Source organism: Lucilia sericata, unplaced genomic scaffold, assembly GCF_015586225.1.
Source record: "Lucilia sericata isolate MDLA Ls3-8-SP2 unplaced genomic scaffold, ASM1558622v1 Contig000002F_arrow, whole genome shotgun sequence".
Lineage (NCBI taxonomy): Eukaryota > Metazoa > Arthropoda > Insecta > Diptera > Calliphoridae > Lucilia > Lucilia sericata.
The window spans coordinates 2,457,919-2,478,437 of NW_023994043.1; the positions used below are offsets into that span (position 1 = coordinate 2,457,919).

General features: G+C 31.7%; 1 protein-coding gene across 2 annotated transcripts in view; it reads left to right on the top strand.

Annotated features, from left to right (window-relative positions):
- The window catches only part of LOC119615906 (protein espinas), a 99,173-nt gene extending 78,893 nt beyond the window's left edge, over nucleotides 1–20,280 (top strand). For both annotated transcript variants that reach the window (XM_037971919.1, XM_037971908.1), the window contains 3 exons: nucleotides 129–257; nucleotides 15,068–15,271; nucleotides 17,715–20,280. In XM_037971919.1, the coding sequence (XP_037827847.1) occupies nucleotides 129–257; nucleotides 15,068–15,271; nucleotides 17,715–19,208 (1,827 nt within the window). In that variant the 3' untranslated portion in view covers nucleotides 19,209–20,280. The remainder of the gene's footprint in view (nucleotides 1–128; nucleotides 258–15,067; nucleotides 15,272–17,714) is intronic.
- Nucleotides 20,281–20,519: the final 239 nt, after the last annotated feature.

A 20,519-nucleotide genomic window follows, 5' to 3' on the forward strand; every position in this document is an offset into this window, starting at 1 on the left:
GTAAGTTTAACAAAATATAGTTTAACAAATTTTTAACAAAGAATTGAGCTGCTCTGAGACCAAATTGAAACTCTGAATTTCTCTAGATTTAAAAAATCCTAAAATATCAATTTTTTTAATAATTACAGGTACGCTATTGTCACTCCCTAAGTGATGAGGAACGTAAAGAATTACGTATATTTTCGGCACAACGAAAACGTGAAGCTTTGGGACGTGGTGCAGTACGTCTGGTATCCGATGAACGTCCTTGTCAAAATGTAAGTAAAGTGTATCTATCACATTTAAATTACATAGTAATTAAAACAAAACGGCATTTTTTCTATTTATTACTATTTGCATGTTAAACGAAGACATGTAATTAAATATTCATATAAAATTGCAAACATTTGCAAGCAAATAAATCAAATACTTTGACAACAACAACGAAAATAACACCCAGACTCATATATAAAATCCTACAGATGCAAAATACTCTTGTAAAACTTAGTGTTTTTGTTTTTATTTTTTTTTTCTAACTGTTAAAGTAGCCAACTTTTCATAAATTTAATTTTTGGTGTAATTTTTCATCTGCCATTTATTTTATTTTCGTTGTTATTTTTTTGTTTCTTTTCTCATATTGGCCAAATACTTACATAGTTATTAAAACTAGACTGAAAGGAAATAATAAAATGCAAACACTTTTGCCACTTGCAACATCAGGTTTTTCCTTTACTTGTTCGTTGTGTTCGTCATTATCATCTGCCATTTGCAGTGATTATAAACGTTGGTGCGCCACTGTCATTACCCGTACAAATGGCAAAAACTTTAGAGTCTTTATGGGGATGAAAAGAGACTGTTGGGGACCCCAAAAACTTGGTCTTTACAAACTAAACAATAGTCAAACAGCCACATTTACTGTTAAAAGTTTGTAACAGATGACAAAAAGATTTCATTAAGTCTACATAAAAACCAAACTAAAAACTGAAAAATACTTATTTACTGAAAAAACAAAAAAAAAAAAAAATTGTACGAAACAAAACAATATTCATAAAATAAAAATACAAAAAAATGGACCAGAAACAATTGAAAAGACGTTGTTTTATTATTTTTTATGTTGCAAATAGAGAAAAAAAATAACACTAACAACAAATAAGAAGTTGACAAAATGTGTCTTAAACAGTTGTTTTTGTCTGTTATTTTGTAAAAACAAAAGTATCACGTAGTGAACGAGTACGAATGTTACATATATTTTTTTTAGCCCCTACTAAATGAAACGGAATATTAAATTTGCTCTTTCATATGTAACAAATATCCTGCAATTTCTATGTTTTCTTGATCTACAAAAAAAAGTTGCACATTTCGAGAAATAAAGAGCCTTTGTTTAGTCTTATTGTAAACTACTCTAGTTTACAGTCTATAGTCCAGATTACGGCCTATAGTCTATACTACTAACTATAGTTTATAGTTCAGACTATAGTTTATAGTTCAGACAATAATTCATATATGTAGTTTAGATAGTTTATAGTTCAGACTATAATTCATATATGTAGTTTAGACTATAGTCTATTGTTCAGACTATAGTCTATAGTTCAGACTATAGTCTATAGTTCAGACTATAATTCATATAGTTTAGACTATAGTCTATAGTTCAGACTATAGTCTATAGTTCAGACTAAAGTCTATAGTTCAGACTATAGTCTACAGTTCAGACTATAGTTCAGACTGTATTCTATATTTCAGACTACAGTTCAGACTATAGTTTATAGTTCAGACGATAGTCTATAATTCAGACTATAGTCTATAGTTCAGACTATAATTCATATAGTTTAGACTATAGTCTATAGTTCAGACTATAGTCTATAGTTCAGACAATAGTCTATAGTTCAGACTATAGTTTGTAGTTCAGACGATATTCTATAGTTCAGACTATAGTCTATAGTTCAGACTATAATTCAGACTACAGTCTATAGCTCAGACTATAGTGTATAGTTCAGGCTATAGTCTATATTTCAGACTATAGTCTATAGTTCAGACTATAGTTTAAAGTTCAGATTATAGTCTAAACTATAGACTATATTCTGAACTACAGTCTGAACTATAGTCTATATTTCAGACTATAGTCTATAGTTCAGACTTTAGTCTATAGTTCAGACTATAGTCTACAGTTTAGACTATAGTCTAAAGTTCAGACTGTAATCTATAGGATGAACTATAGTCTATGGTTTACACTATAATCTATAGAACGGACTATAGTCTATACTTCAGACTATAATCTATAGACCGGACTACAGTCTATATTTTAGACTATAGTCTATAGTCAGATTGTAATTTATAATCCACAGTCCAGTGTGCAGTCCGCACTATAGTCCAAGTTATTGTCTATAGTTCAGTTTATAGTCCAAACTACAGTCTATAGTCCAGACTATATGTATTCTGTACTATAGTCCAATTATAGGCTATAGTCCAGATAATATCCCATAGTCCACACTGTAGTCTGTAGTCCTTACTATAATCTATAGTTCAGACTATAGTCTATAGTCCAGATTATAATCTATGGTATAGAGTATAGTCTAATTTCTATTCATAGAAATATACCGATTTTTTAAAATTTTCGATATTTTCTCATTCTATATTATATTATTTAAGATACATTAGCCATTCTAAGAATATTGTTAATAAAATGTCGTTTTAATAGGTATTATCTACTAAACTCTAAACAATATTTTCCCCTCCTTAATTCGGGTTTGACCAGTTAAAATTTATTAACCTGTTTTTCATTCAAATTATATAAAAATTCATAACAAAAACTCCATAAAAAGTGAATGGTGAAAAAATTGCAAATAAAAACTGCTCCACTACAAACAACAAAACTGACAATGAGAGGAAAAATCTTTAACAAAAAAAAAAAACTTCTTCAATTGTATTTTACTTTGTTTTTGTATTTTTTTCGCTTTTCTTAATATTTGCTATAGAAATTGTTGGACTTTTTGTTTAAATTTGCATCATCATTATTGGCTGCCAGACAATGACTAGCAAGCCAGCAGCAACCAGTCGAGAGCATTTTAAACAGACAGATTTCATAAAGTTTTCTACTTTTATTATTTAACTTCTACTTTCTTCAACACTTGCCAAACTCTGGAAGAAATTTGAAAGATACACACCAAAATCTATCGTAGCATCAACTGAACAATGAAATGCACTTTCATTTTATTTAAGTACTCGTATTTTCTATACACCAATTCCATTGTTCTGTTATTTTGGTTCTTATTAAAAAAATATATATTTCTTAAGAATCCTGAAAATCATAGAAGAAGGAGTAAAACTTTTTGTATGCAAAAAGTAAACAGTAGTGGCTACCCGGCAGTTTGGGGGGAACACTACTTAGATATGTATGTCTAATTGTCTTTAATAATGCAAAAGTAATAAAGTATATTTAAATAAGAGTAAAACGTTAATTTAAAAAATTTCTTCAATTACAAATTTTTATTAATGATTTTTTGACAATTAATGCCTTGAAAGTAGATTAGTTTGTAAACAGTGCAGCATTAGTCTCAAGAACTGCTGATAAGAAAGTTTGTATATACGCACTTCTATATTCATGAAGACAAACAAACATCTATACAAATACGAATATACACGAGTCAATAATGGATATTTGTTGTTAAAAGTTTTTCCTTGAATGGTTGTACTTGGTTTTGGCCCTTTCCAATGTTCATCATTTATTTTGTGCACTTTTCATTGAAAAAGGATTTATTAAGGAAAAAAGGACTCTGTGTTGAGTTCATTTTTTATCCTTCGTTTTATTACTGCTGCATTTTTTTTCACTTTTTGTTAGCTTAAGCAGTGAAGTTTCTTTCTTTTCTATACTTTTCTCATCATAAAAACTGCGATTTATGAAAAGTGTTTGAAAAGAAAATCTTTTTAATATTATTTGAAGTTTTTTTTCTGTAAGGAATTTGCAGAAAGTGATGGGTCTTATTAAAAAGATTTTAATTAAATAAATGTAGCAAGCAGTTTAAAGAAGAAGAAAAAAACAGCTTTTATAAAGAAAAGATGTTTTAGATTGAAAAAGAACGATAATACGGGGACTAATATCAAACTAAATTTTTCTTTTAAAGTAATTTGTTATAATTGTAGAAAAAGCTTAACTATGACAAAGCAAAATTATTCAAATTTTCAAAAATTTAAAACCCACATAAAATTGTCTATGAAAACTTTTTACTATATAGTAAATTTATTACAAAATTTTACAACTTTAAAATACTTATATACATATATAAATTTTAAACGATTTTCAAAAAACTCAGCTATCCTAAACAAATAAGATTGTATATGTATGTACTTAAACAAATATATGAGAGTATTTTAATTTAAAATTTCATTTGGTATCCTTGAATGCATATGAGTTTTTAAGGATATTTTCTGCTTTGTTAGACTTTGTTAAAAACAAACAACAACTTAATTGTCTCAACAATTCAAAGTTATTTTCCAACAAAAGAAACCACAAAGTAGAAATATACTTTTATTCGAGCATAAGAGAAATAGAACCTAACTTACATTTTTTTTAAATGGAGTATCTTGGAAAAATTTTAAATAACCCGAACATTTAGGATAGTGATTTTCTGAATAAATTAAGGAAACTCTTGAGACTTAATAAAGCCATATATTACTTTTAAACCAAAATTATTATCCAAAGGGGACTTGGGATCATTTAAGCTTGGTTTATAGACACTAAATATGATCATAAAACATTTATAACCATACTATAAAAGGTTTGTGCTTGTGACTTACCAAATTTCATTGGTCTACATATTACCCATTTCAGTAAAGCTAAAGTACGTCTTATAAGTTGTAGGGACCCGAAATATTTAGAAATACTATCAACAAGACTAAAAATTTTACTTTTTCACTATTTTCACAAATTCCAATCTAATTTATTGAACGAATTCTCGTTTAAAAAGTACTTTCTGAAAATTAAACAAAAATACATAACTCTTTTATGAAACTGAAAACGAAAATCTGCCTATACCGAACCCCGGTTCTTAGACAGGACGATATCAGTGACAAACAGGGTTAAATAGCTAGACGAAATGCTTGATCGAAAACTAAAATGGAAACAGTACATTGAGGATTGAACCAACAAAGCATATCGATGTTGGGCACTGTGTAGCAGAACTTTGGGTTTGGATCTAAGTCCATCCATGACAAACAGGCATAATTACACCAATTCTAAACACACTCACAGCCGAACGGCTGCTATCTTTTTGTGAATTAAGCAAATCCGATAACAGGATAATTGTTCTATGTATACTGGACATATTAGACGATTATGCACATTGGTCCCAAATATATCAAAACCCAGAGGAAAATTGTTACACGTTTGGCTATAAACTGGGATTTGCAGATATACATGAAATCTTGGAAACCAAATAATCATCTTCCTAATCTATCTTCTATCTATATTGTATATAAAATTAAGTATGTTTGAACTTTATAGACTACTAAACAGCCTAACCGTTAATCTTGAAATTTTCACAGCGTATTCCTGTATATCTGTAAGTGGTTTTAGGCTATTTTTTATTTTTAAAATTCAAATGGGCGAGGAGCCACGCCCATAATAAGAAAATATTAAATCCCTATATTAGAGATAATGTAACAGTTAGAGTCCTCAAATTTTGTCGGAGCCACTTTAGTGTCAATATGATTATTTAGGACAAAAAGTGGGCGGACTAGTATTACGGAGCGTAGCACCTCCCATATAAATTAAATACAAAAAATCGTTTATCTTAAAAACTATTACAGTTAGAATCTTAAAATTTTCGAATAACTTCAACATCCATGTAAACATTTTGGGTAATAAATTTTCGGACTACCCATGGGAGGAGCGGCATCTCCCATATTTATTTAATACAAAAAGTCGGTTATCTTGGAAACTAATAGAACTAAATTCTTCAAATTTTGCACGAAGATCTTTAATTAATTATTTATTTATATTGCTATTAGGGTCGCAACGAACAACGAACGAACCACTCGGGTATAAACCTATTCAGGCGAATATAAAGCATACAGAGGGGACTATAAAACTCTAGAACACTTTTTGTGTCATTGATGAAATTAGATACAAACATCTTAATATTTTATCCCTCAGGAGCATTGATTGAACGTTGGACCATAATTAATGATACATGTAGATCGCTAATAAGGTTTTTCACCAACATTTCATTTTTCCTCGAAATGGATCGCACAACAGCTTATGATTATTTCTTCATATCTGATGTATTGTTGAAAGGAATACATCCTCCTTTCAACCTAATATAAGTTAGTTTAGTTAGTTAGTTTGAAAGGAGGATGTGTATACATCAAATCCGAAGAAATACACCTAGACCTCTATCGGGCCTGTTGTGCGCTCCTTAACCAGTGCCTCAGGTGGGAATCGAACCCACCACCTCCGGTCTACCAGACTAGAACACTAACCACTAACCTACCGGAGGCCACAACCTAATATAAACTAAAACTTTTTAAACCATACCGTTATTTTTTGCACAAAAAGTATTTAAGACCTTTTTCGCTTCAAGTGACAATATAAAATATAATAATTATTTTTCTCTTTGTAAAAACTAAAACAAGTACAAAATATTGTGCAGAACCTACACGAGTACCAAAAACCACAACAATTCCCTTTACTCCAAAAGACATTATTTTCAAGCTATTAACAATCGCGTTTCTTGGCAACAGAATCAAGTAGAAAAAACTTCCGAACACAATTTCAAAATGTTTCATTAACTGATTTTTTTGTAGTTGAAGTTCTTGTGTGTATAAAAGTATTTTTCGCATTTTGGTAATTGAAATACCAAAATAAAGTTTTTGTGTGTAAATGACATTAATTAGGCAGGCAACTTCAAAACAAAATGTGGTTGAAGAAATCAAAAGGAAACTCCCATGTAAGTTTCAAAATGTAGTTTAAGTGTAAGTATGTGCAATTATGCCTACTATATAACTAACACACATAAACAAAAGTTTTTGTCATGTAAATAATTAAGCAAAAGTAAAATAAAAGCAAAGAAAATATGTATGTAGTTAGAGATTTTACTCAGTTATTTAAATGACCGGAAAACGGAAGTTAAACAAAGTGCTTAGAGGAAACTTGTGTTTAAAAGCTTTTAGCCGAAAAATTTCCCAGGCTTTTTACTACAACTTGAAAATGTAATCTGCACACAGGTGTATTCTGTGCTGAAGTAATTTTGTGCTTAAATTTGTTACTTATCGTTTGGCTTGTGTTTAATGTCATGTAAATAATTACAATCATTTCTCATTAATCTTATCAATCCAATTAATCCATTTTTCAACAATATCTCTTATTAGACTTTCTGGCCTTTTCTTATTTGTTCTATTTCGTCCTTTATGTCAACAAGTCTGCTTCTTTTGTTTTGCTTTTTTTTTTTTTTTTTTTTTTTTTCAATTTCATGGCAGGTTTGTTAAATCGTCGAAGAAGATGAAATGACAAACGTAGCAATAATTATATTGACAAATTGTCACTGAACGAATGTATGTTTTGTATGTCTGTAGTTAATGTCAAAAAAAAGGTCATTGGTCTTAATAAAATGTTGTGTTACTCAATTCCCCTTTCTATTCCTAAAATTACAAAAATATGTACATACTTACATATTAAAGTATTTAACAACAAACTCCAACTAAATGTCATTTGGTTTTTGTTTTTGTCTGTTTGGCATGCACGAACGATGGCAAAGTTTGTCCGGAACCGGAATTATTAATGGGTCTTGTTATCGTGCCTTTTTCACTACATAAACTTTACTTATTTCTCTTCTGTTCATGTTGTGTCTTACAAAAGAACTCAAAAAATAAAATTGTGCAAAAAAGGAAGACTTTCATACAAAAAGGAATTGTGATTTTATTTTGTTTCTTTAACTATTTGTCGACTCATTATGGATTAGATGGATAAAGATTTTTTTCAGCATTTGGTTGACTCTTTTTTCTTTATAATTTTCAGTTTGTGTGGACTACACTAAGAGAAGCAGCAGTTAAGTTCATACAGTTCTTATGTTCAAATCTTTCATTAGTTTTCGATGGACATTAATATGTTTTTTATTCCTTGAGTATCGGCCATATAGCTTATTATAACACCCATTATTTAAACAAAATATATAAAAGACTTGATATAATAATATGAGAATAAGTATTTATATCCACTAGATACAATTAGCGCACCTCCAAACCTCTCATTATCGCCTTTAATAACAAGATTTCAGTTTTAATTTTCTATTTCTTTAGCATCATAATCTTAAATTAAGCGTTTGACTTGCTTTCTTTTTTTCACATTCATTCATTTTGAATACACATCAATGATTTTTTTCATTATTCTTTTGTTCATCCTTTTTTCATTCTTGTTTTTTTTTTCTTGTTCACTCTATTTTCGCCTGTCATATCCTTGTCTTCAAAGTTATTGTTTGCCTTTTAAAAAGAAACGACATTCTTTTCTTTTTTCTGACTATTTAGTCTTCTTCCCTTCAAACGTATAACACGCGTTAATATTTTTCTTAGTTGTAGTAGTATGGTTCGATGAATTGGAATATTTCCTCATTGTGTTTTTTCCGGACCATTGAATATTTTCATAATTCTTTCATTTACTATTTTTTAACGAGTCCAAAAAATATATAAACAAGTAATTCTTTGAAATTTCTGTTTAAATTTAACGAATATGAACTCCTTTTTTTGGGAAAAAAATTACCAAATTAAATGAAATCAGTTCCTTTAAATTTGCTAAAAAAGATTATTGTTCCTTTTTAAAATTTTAATTAAGTGTCCTTAATAATAATAATAAGGTACATCGAGGTAACTTCCACCCCTCCCATTTATGTTATTTAAATAATTTTCGACAATGTTTTTTATATGCTGTAAATTTTGATCAAACCTCTATTTATAAAGAAATAGAAAATGTTCCATAAATGCAATTTTCGGGATGTTATTTTATGGAGGAGGAGAGCCGTTAAGTAATTGGAAACTATATAAGGGCTTTGGCAGCAAACGTCATCTAAATTCCTCCAGTTCCTATGACAAAGACATACTTATACTAAGTATCTTTGGGAGAAGCATTTTCCAAATTCAGAATGCGTTTCATATATGTATTGTACCATTTACCAGAAGATATAAAATCCGACAATTTGGACATCCGCGGCTAAGAGGTACTATCGTTTTTGAATTTTTAATTAAAACCAAATATCTTGGCTTAATTTTCGGATCAAATAACTTGAAACGTAATGCTTAAAGTGAAATGTGTTAGGCATTTTGTATGTTCTACAACCACAAGAACATCTTCGGAAAACGATGATTATATTGTACCCTAGATGTGGTGGTACATTGGTCCTATTCTGCATCGGTCATTAAGAAACATACATATATCCGATACATGTTATAGTTTAGCTCAAGACCGATGATCTCATGAGCATACTTGCTCGATAATAAGAATGCTGTGGCCTCGCATTGATCTTCATAGAACATCCTTTCTAATAGGTCTCAGCAGAACGCATCTAAGCGCTCTTTTATCATTTCAAGTTTGGACTTCTGTAGAAGCTGCCAAAACGAGGATGAGGAGGAAAAAATTACTCATCTTCTGTGTATCTGCCCGGCCCTAGAAACGATTCGCTATCAAACGTTGGGGTCGTCACATTTCTCTGATCTGTCTGATCTGTCAGACGTTCAACTAGAACATATTTCAGCGTTTTTAAATTTGTCGAATTGGGCATTAACTCTTATCATTCTAACAATGAGACTGTTCATCTCTGTCTACTCCGTAATGCTTCTCTTCCACCGTTTTCTCTCCCTCTTACTATCTTTCTTTACAGACAATACAAAGAGACCCATAGGACCCAAGTAGAGCTTAACTCCTGGCAGTAAGCAGTCTGTGAAACCTAACCTAACCTGATAGAATGGTAATGCTAGATTGTATTCACTCCTTGTCCAAACACAGAAGAAATTTATTGAGTTACTATGGGACAACCATTTTATAATTCATATTCCAATCTCCAAAGTATTTAACAAATTTCTTCTCGATCTGGAGAGTCAAAAATATCTCTTATCAAGGAATATAATCATATTTGTTAATAGTGCCTCTTTGCTCTCGGGGTTTTAGAAAATGGCTGAACAATAAGATTTAGGTCCTCAGAGTGTAATCGCATCTCACGTAACCTTACTATATACTTCGGTTGAAATCACTAATTTACTTTGATTTCTTAATTAAAATTTCAATATTCCTGTTATAAAGGTTATGTTAGGTTGATAGGAGGATGTGTACTATATCAAATCCGAAGAAATACATCTAGACCATTATCGGGCCTGTTGTGCGCTCCTTATAATGAAAAAAAAGTTCATTGAATGAATTATTTTTCAGTGTTCAGAAACTCAGTTTCCTGAACGTAATTCCTAAGAATCTTCCAATCAGTGTTAGTAAGGAATGTTATTTCCGGAATAACATCACTCCCAAGATACTTGGATCTAACTTCGACGAATGCCTGGCAGTGGCAAAGAAAGTGCTCCAGAGTTTCACTGCCCTCTCCACATGCTCTACATTCGTCTGAATCCGCACGTCCAATTTTGCATAGATGTGCTCGTAATCCTGTATGTCCACTCAGAATTCGTACCATCATACTAACTTCAGACTTGCTCATTTTGACGAGATTTTTCGTTTTGCTCTCATCAGGGACACCCCATCTTCGTGGTTCTACCCACTGTTTCATTATTCCAAGAGGCCTTATGAATTCTTTCACCCATATTTTTAGTTCAGTTTTTGTTGCGTGGAATGGTTTTGCGTTTGTCAAGTTAACTGCCTCGAGCTCCTTTCCCTTTAAAGCTATTACACTCGCCCTTTCGTTGCCGTCTACTCCCGAGTGGGCTGGTACCCATATGGTGTAAACCTTACCTCTGGGAGAGTATTCAGTTAAAGCTTTCGTATTCTTTCTTGTTAAATATGAGAATTTAAAATTATTAAAGTAGTGATATTGGCATTTCGTTTTTTACTTTTAGTATTGTTGATTTTGTGTTTTCAAATAAAAGGCTCTTAACTGTTTAAATGGTAAAAGTTCTGGGTTAGTGAACTATCTCTCTTGTGACGGTTTTTATGCTCTTGCAATAAACTGCCCGTGTTGAGTCTGTCTTCATCAATATCTGTTATTAGCATAGTATTTCATTCATACATTTAACTATTTAACATTACAGATCATCTACATAAGTCTACAAACGTATATTTTAAATTCCATCAAATTTAATATATAAGTGACATGAAAAACACAGATAAATACCTTTAATTTGCCAATCGATAATTACAACAGTTTAATTATACATTTAAATCAATGGTAGTCTGTCTGGCTTGATATTTTAAATGGGACAAATTAAACTAAAAACCATTTCCATAACAATAAAAACAATCCCTAGTCTGAACAATTTTTGTTTATTTAAATTAATGTATTAAATAAACTAAATGCTATTTCTATAATAGCCCTGACAGACAAAAACAATATAATGCCCACGCATTAACAATTATTTGGTTTAAAACAAATTAAAACAAACAACAAAAAATAACCATTTAAACGAAAAACCCACAAAATTCATTTAGTAGTAGAATAGAGTTGAAATGCAGAGTAATTTCACAAAATACGCCTTAATAAAGAAAACCTCTAGGGAACACTTTCACTAAATAGGAAAACTCAAATAAAGCCAACAACAAGCAACGAACCAAGTCATTGTAAAATTTAAAAAATGAAAAAAAACGAATGTTTAAACATTTAATGGTTTCTTCAAATTGTAAATGTTTCAAACCCTTTTTCTTTATACAATTTTCCTCCGATATGACTCTTTTGAATCTCAAGCATTTGAAAAGGGGAAAAGGAAAAAAACATAAACGAAGTACAAACATACTGTATACTCAAAACTTTAAATTTTATAATATGTCCTTAAGGCACAATTGCTGTTTCATGTTGTTTGTATGTATTTGAGCCGTACAAGTAGGTAGATATGCAGCATAGGGAGTATTTATAAAGGTTCCTTCTTTAGTGGCTTAATAAACAAACAAGTTAGAGTGCTATATTCGGCTGAGCCGAATCTTAAATACCCTCCACCAGCAACTTTTGTATTAATTAATAAAATATTTGTAGAAATAAGTTTTCTCATGTCTTAAATAGAAAAATCCCAAGATTTAAACAGCTTAAATCTACTAGAATTCCAAGATTTATTGAACATTAGAAACGCCACTTTCTATTAAATTTTTATAGCGCCCTAAGATATGCCTTAGCGATATTTAGTATTTACATGTATGCATGTGTGTGAAAGATTTAAGTATTTCCAAATTACATACATATATAAATTTTGTTCTACACAAATTGATAATGCAAATAGTTAAATACGGTTAAAGCGCTTTTAGGGACAGGACCTAGTATGAGAGATATGACCAAATATAGACCGATCGTAAAAAATTCTTTAAGCAAAATTTCTGTACATAAAAACTATATTTCAGTAAAATTTTGTATCTATATCGTAATTTAGTAATAAGTAATGTGCGTTTTAGTCATTTTCTGAAGGGAACCTTGTATGGGACCCACCGCACCCATGTTATGAACCTATCGAGAAAAAATCTTGAAATATAACTTTTGCATACAAAACTATTATTTGTGCCAAATGTTGTATCAATGGCTTTATTTGGTAATGAGAAATGTGCCTTTAGGAGATTTTCGTAAAAGGATCTTGTATGGGAGCTATGACCAATTATGTATATAAAGACAAAATTTCAAATTTTGTATTTATATCATGAATATTGTGCATTTAAGCGATTTTCTGGAGGGGATCTAGTATGAGAGTTATGACCAAATATGGACCGATCGTAAAATAATTTTATAGTTTAATTTATGTATATAAGAGCAATATTTTTGCTAACTGTATGGATATCAAGATTTGGTAATGAGTTATGTGCGTTTAAGTCATTTTCGGGAAGGAACCTTGTATGGGAGCTATGACCAAGGATGAACCGATTGTGAAAAAATTTTGAAATGACATTAAGGGTTTTTGCATTGCAAAATAGTATTTATGAACAAAAATAGTATTTATTAATATAATTTTTTGGTAATGAGTTATGTCCTGTAATATTTCTGTGCATATCAGTAATATTTCTGTGCATATCAGTAATATTTGAACCAAATTTTATATGGGTATCTTAATTAAGTAATGAGTTATACGCGTTTAAGTGATTTTCGGGAGGGGACCTTGTATGGGAGCTATGACCAATTATGGAGCGATCGGAAAAAAATTTCACAGTAATATTTCTATGCATATGGGCAATACTTATACCAAATTTTGTATGGATATCTTAATTTAGTAATGAATTATGCGCGTTTAAGTGATTTTCGGGAGGGGACCTTGTATGGGAGCTATGACCAATTATGGACCGTGAATATGAGTAATACTTGTACCAAACTTTATATGGATATCTTAATTTAGTAATGAGTTATGCGCGTTTAAGTGATTTTCGGGAGGGGACCTTGTATGGGAGCTATGATCAATTATGGACCGATGGGAAGAAAAATACCACAGTAATATTTCTATGCATATGGGCAATACTTATACCAAATTTTATATGGATATCTTCATTTAGTAATGAGTTATGCGCGTTTAAGTGATTTTTGGAAGGGGACCTTGTATGGGAGCTAGGACCAATTGTGGACCGATCGGAAAAAAATTTCACAGTAATATTTCTATGCATATCGGCAATACTTACACCAAATTTTATTTGGATATCTTAATTTAGTAATGAGTTATGCGCGTTTAAGTGATTTTCGGGAGGGGACTTGTATGGGAGCTATGACCAATTATGGACCGATCGAAAAAAAATTTCACAGTAAAATTTCTGTGCATACGAGTAATACTTGTACCAAATTTTATATGGTTATCTTAATTTAGAAATGAGTTATGCGCGTTTAACTGATTTGCGGGAGGGGACCTTGTATGGGAGCTATGACCAATTATGGACCGATCGGAAAAAAATTTCACAGTAATATTTCTATGCATATGGGCAATACTTATACCAAATTTTATTTGGATATCTTAATTTACTAATGAGTTATGCGCGTTTAAGTGATTTTCGGGAGGGGACCTTGTATGGGAGCTATGTCCAATTATGGACCGATCCATAAAATTTTTCCTCTGAAAGAATTCTATTGATATAAGATTTTAATTTGTAAAATTTTGTGAAGATATCGACATTGTGGCGGAAGTTATTAACAAAAAACCAATTTTCCGGGAATATGTACTTTTGTATGGGAGGTATATGAAATTGTGGACCGATTCTGGTAATTTTCAGCAGGGATCAAGATCTTGTGCAGAAACGAATGTATGGTGATTTCCATGGAATTATCTTGCATAGTTTTCGAGAAAACTACATCAGAATGTGTAAAAAATGCTTATTTTTTTCCGAGGTTGTTTTAAATTTTGATTCATAACTTTTCCCGGTGTGAACCGATTTTGCCCATTTGCAATACCAAACAACTTAGGAAAATGAAGAACATTTTGGGTGAATTTGGTTAAGCTCTATTGCTTCGTTTTACCGTGAGCGTGTTTTACACAGACAGACGGACAAACGGACATAGCTAACGGACATAGACACAGAATTTGATAAGGACCCAGAATATATATACTTTGTTGGGTCTCAGATGAATATTTCTTGGTGTTACACACGGAATGACAAAGTTATATATACCCTCTATCACCACTGATGGTGGTGGAGGGTATAAAAATGCCAAAGATTTTTATCAATAGAAGTTTAAATGTTTTTGCAAAAAAATAAGTTTATGGCATTTTAAATATGTTTCATATATATTTTGGGAAATCTCGAAATAATCATTTCCTCAGGTTTTATTTAAACATACATACTTCTTAATATAAAGAATTGTACAAAAACCATAATGTAAACATATTTTAGATGAAAAATTTAACATCATCATCTTTTGACATAAAATTGGATTTTTTTTTCTCTTAGATTTCACATTCTTTAACATTTCTTTTTTCTTCTTGTTGTTGTTTTTATTTTTAGTGCAACGAACAACTTTCCTCTGGTGACATTGTGGTCTTTGCTCAACGTCTTGGCGCACAGGTTTGTTGGCATCCTGCCTGTTTTGTTTGTTGTGTTTGCAAGGAATTACTGGTGGATTTAATATATTTCCATCGTGATGGCAACCTCTATTGTGGACGTCATCATGCTGAAACCCAAAAGCCACGTTGTTCGGCATGTGATGAGGTAAGTCGTTGTAACATGTTTACAGTCATAAATATTTTTTTATATACTACAACCAACACAGACCAGCAACATCTAAATATATGTATTTACAAAACAACAACTTATGACTTTGGCATCAAGTCTTTAGGGAATCTTTTTTTTTTTTTTTTTTTTTGTTTAGCAAAACGAGCTGATAAATAAACAAAAATTACTTACAGGTATCCCTTGCATAATGAATTGTATTTTTATATATATCGAATGTTTGTAACTCAGAAATATTGGTTCAACAAACACCTTAAAGTACATCAATCGGCTCGGAATCAAACTATAAATCGCAATTTTCAAGATAATTTTATGAATTATCTTCACAAACAAAGTCGTGAATCGGGTTAAAATCGATCCATTTTTTGGGTAGCCCACAAACAAACCTTATCCCCTCGAATAGGTATTTTGAACTCATAATTATGTTAAATGTTATAGTATTTCTACAAAAATCAGCGCAAATTAGTTTTATATAAGCCTAAATGATAATGCCATAGATCGGACTTTATTTGGCCTTATCCCCTATACAAAGTATAAATATGTAGGGTGTCATATGGTCGGCCATGCCTGACTATGGTTTGGTTATGTTGATAGGAGGATGTATCTACATCAAATTCGAAGAAATACACCTAGGTCACTAACGGGCCTGTTGTGCCCTTTGTTCGTGCCAGTTTGTTGGTAAAAACAAAAACCTTCTACAGTATTCACTGAATATATTATAGTCCGATGTTAAGAAACTCTGTTTCCTGGAAGTAATTCCAATGAGTGTTCGTAAGTGATGTTATGTGCGGAATAATCTCATTTCCGCTAAAGTCTGACAATGGCTAAGAAAGTGCTCTGGAGTTTCACTATCCTCTCTACATGCACTACTTAGTATAGCTGCTCCCGAAATCCTATGTGTCCACTCAGAAAACCTACCATCATACTAACCTCAGACTTGCTCATTTTGAGGAGACTTCTCTTTGTGGTTCTAACCACCATTTTATTATTTCAAGTTGCCTTATGGGTTTCTCTCGCCCATATTTTTACTACCTTGAGCTCCCTGCCCCGCGACTACTCCCGATTGGCTTGGTACCCATATGATGTTAACCTTACCTTTGAGAGAGTGTTTGGTTAGTGCTTTCTTACAATTCAATACAGGTTTAGATATCGCCCTAATTGCCTTCTGACTGTCGGTATATATGTGAAATCTTTTGGGCTCCATAATCTAATCCAATTCACGGATTCCGTTATTGCTCGGTCTTCTGCCAGAAAGATAGTGTTGTGATAGGGTAAATGCTAGTATATTTCCGTTTTTGGGTCTTCAGTATAGAACCCCAGGTCCACTTTGTCCCCCAGTTTAAAGTGATCCGTGTAGCAACAGATTCCTCCTACGGATATTTGGTCTAATATACCACTTGGTCATTCTACATGGGATCAGTGTTTCAAAGTTTCCGACATATTCTGTGTCTGGTATGTGATCGGGCAAGTCCGATGATCGTGTATGGTCTTCTAATGTGTCCAGTATGTCCAGGATTAATGACCCATTTCATGCCAATGGTTCTCCTTTCACCTTAAAAGAATTACGAAATCGCCTGCATAGCAAGCAGGTCTAAGTCATTTCTCAGTTAGGGTCCCTAGGATTCTATTAATCCTGGTTACCCAGTGTAAAGGGTAATACCCTTTATTCCTTAGCATGTTGTTGGTCTAGTTGCGGAACACCCGCTCAACATCGAACTGGTTTAAGGATTGAATATGAGTATCAGTGTGCACGTTATATCCGCCTATAGTTTTTACTTGCTTTACTATATGTTTGTGACCGATCAAAAATATTTTTTCCACTACACTCGAGGAATGACTGTGTAAAATAAATATTTACTTAAAGACTAAGTAAATTTTTATGAGAAATAAAATTTAGTGCACATTATCTGTATTTAACTTTAATTTTATATAAACATATTAAACAAAAAAGTCTTAAAAGTAGCTTTATTACTTACTTATTGTGTATAATGTCTTTACTCCTTAAAATAAAATTTCTGCAAAAAATAAATACTTTAGCACTAACCACTTCAACCATTTAGTTAATGTATCTACAAAGTAAGGCGTCCAACAAAAACTGATTTCTAAATTAGGGGTTTCAATTTAATATTGAATTATTGAATTACAATTTAAATTGTAAAAATTTTAGCAAGAGCCAACTGCCTTATATGATATTTGAATATGTTTAGCATTTATTTTCAGCAACAACATGTTTTTAAGTTTTACAACTAAAAATGGTAGATAATTAAGTGCAACACAAATTAATTAATTTTCTAAAAGTAATAAAAAAAAACTATTTGAAATGGCTTTAGCCATAAGTTAAGCATTAAGTAAACCATAACAAAAATACAAAAATTTTTAAAAAATTGCAATAATTTTTTTAAACAAACATTTATCTTTTCAGATTATATTCTCAGATGAATGTACTGAAGCTGAGGGGCGTACTTGGCACATGAAACATTTTGCTTGTTTCGAATGTGATCTTCAGTTGGGCGGTCAAAGGTATATAATGCGCGAAGGCAAACCTTATTGCTTGAGTTGTTTCGACACAATGTTTGCCGAATATTGTGACTATTGTGGCGATGCTATAGGCGTGGATCAAGGCCAAATGTCTCATGATGGTCAACATTGGCATGCAACCGATCAATGTTTTTCGTGCTGTACTTGTCGTTGCTCACTGTTGGGTAGACCTTTCTTACCTCGTCGTGGCACTATTTACTGTTCAATAGCATGCAGTAAAGGCGAACCACCAACACCTTCGGATACCAGTTCTGGACCTCAGCTAAGACCAACACATCGTGCCAGCACTACAAGTCAAATAGCCCGTTCACCAAGACCAGGCAAAGCAACAAATAACAAAGATCGTCATGGTCACAAAAGTTCAGGCAGTGCTGGAGATTTGCTAGAAAGACAAGAACGTCAAAGAAGAGAAGATTTGGGTCGTTTAATGTTGGCCCGTAATCTCGACAATGTGGTTGCCCCGGGAATACCACGACCAGCCCATCCACCTCCTATAGATTTAACCGAATTGGGCATTAGCCTAGACAATATTTGTTCTGGAGATAAAACAATATTTGGGGATCCCAATATCACAGCCTCACTACCCGATATGCTGGTATCCAAAGCTGAAGATTCTCATAGTTATCAAAGTATAGATAAAATTAATATTAACTCTCCCAGCAACTCGGACATGACTGAAAGTACCCAAGAGATAACAAATGAATTGGAGCTGGACCAGGAAAACGATAATGAGGGTCACGATGAATTGCCACATGATAACTATGAACGCATCAAAAACGATGTCGACGATGATGAAGACGACGATGATGAGGAGGGTGAAGATGAGGAAAACAATCGTCATCCCACCAAAGAAGTAAGATTTCACAGTATTCACGATACCATGTCACGTTCCAAAAGTTATACAGACAATTCGAATGCACGTCGTCGACGACGCAAACGCAATCAGTCACGCAGCAATTCGGAAATGCAAATCAATCAAACCAATCTAAGACTGCACAATGCTCAAACTCAAGCCGGTTCAAGTGCTGTGAAAAATTTGGACAATTGTGATGCGGCCAGCATTTGCTCTACGTGTTCGTCCAGTTCATCGAGTGATATGGATGATTATGTCTATCGTCTGCCAGCACGCAAACATTATGGTGGAGTGCGTGTTTCTTATGTTCCCAACGATGCCATTGCGTATGAGAAAAAACTTAAGAAACAAGCAATGATGGAACAAGCCAACAATGCCATGAATAGCTATGGTACCGGTCAATCAATGCTAAATAGTAATCATTCATCATCGGTGGCAGCTTCTTCTATAGCGGCCAATTCAGCTTCAACAACAACCACAACATCAGCAATTGCTGGTGATGGCAAGAATTGTACAATTTCATGACAACCTCCAATATTGCCACCACCACCGCTCAATTTGAGTAGTTATTATATACTAGACACCATAATGGAAGAGGACAGATATGTGGCCATAGAAAAGAAACCCGGTTGTTTTAGACGTTTTTGGAATCTCTTTAGTTCGGGCAGAAATAAACAGACAAATAAATATTTGCAAAATGTTTAGGGATTTAAAAAAGGTGTAGAAGATATGAAAGTTTTGAAAGTTGTACTGCACAAACCAGGAAAATTCAATTTAATCTTAAATTTAGTTTTAAACTAAAGTTATTTTTGATTATAATATAAATTGCATTTTATAGTAACGAGAAAATTAGGGTTTTACGGAAATTCTGTTTTATTTTACGAACATTTCCTCTAAAACATAAAACTTTTATAAATAAGGAATACTTTATAAAATATGTTTATGGCAATTTTAATAATCCGAGAAAACTTGTTCCAGAATTTTCGACATCTAGCTATATAAAGGTTCTGTTGTTTAATGATTAGAACAAACTTCAAATATTTTGTGAGTTAAACTATTTCATATCATCTTTGAAACAATATTTACTCCATTAACCGTTAAAGTCCTGCCAATATATTAAGACAAAACTATTTATAAAAAGAAATTGTAAAAATAAATTTGTAAATATTGACAAATATATTATTGTGAAACACATATGAAAAGAAACTTCCATATCGCATTTAACTGTAAAACTTAATTATTTTTAATTTTATCTATAAAAATACTTTACAAAATAAAAAACCCCCAAGAAAACTACAAAATTATATTATGAAACTTGTACAAAAATATTGGTAAAATTACTTAAAAAATTTATAATTAAACAAAAATTAATAACCACACGATTTAATAATGTTTTGACTAGACAGTAGCAGAACTAATATCGTAATAATTATACAATATTTAACAGCAAAACAATTTTAAACAAAGAAATTTCTGAAACAACGATGAACAATAATAATAATCAAAACTATTAAATAAATTTGCAAAACTACAAAAAAAAACCCCTTAAATAATACAATAGAAAGTTGAGACAACGAAATTTTATTTCTTGTGGCCATAAATGAAAAGATATAAAAAACGAAAGTTCTTTTATGCCAAAAAATAAAATTGAAAACAATAACCCGGCTTCCAAAGTTGAAAAATCGAAACAATAAAGAAATTAATGGTTTCTTTTTAAAGAAATTATATTTAAGTTTTTATTTTATCGTTAAATTTTTGTTTATTCCATGTATCTTGTAAATTAATCTTTATCTTTGATAATGTGCAAATTTGTTCTTTTTTTTGTTAAAAAGTTGT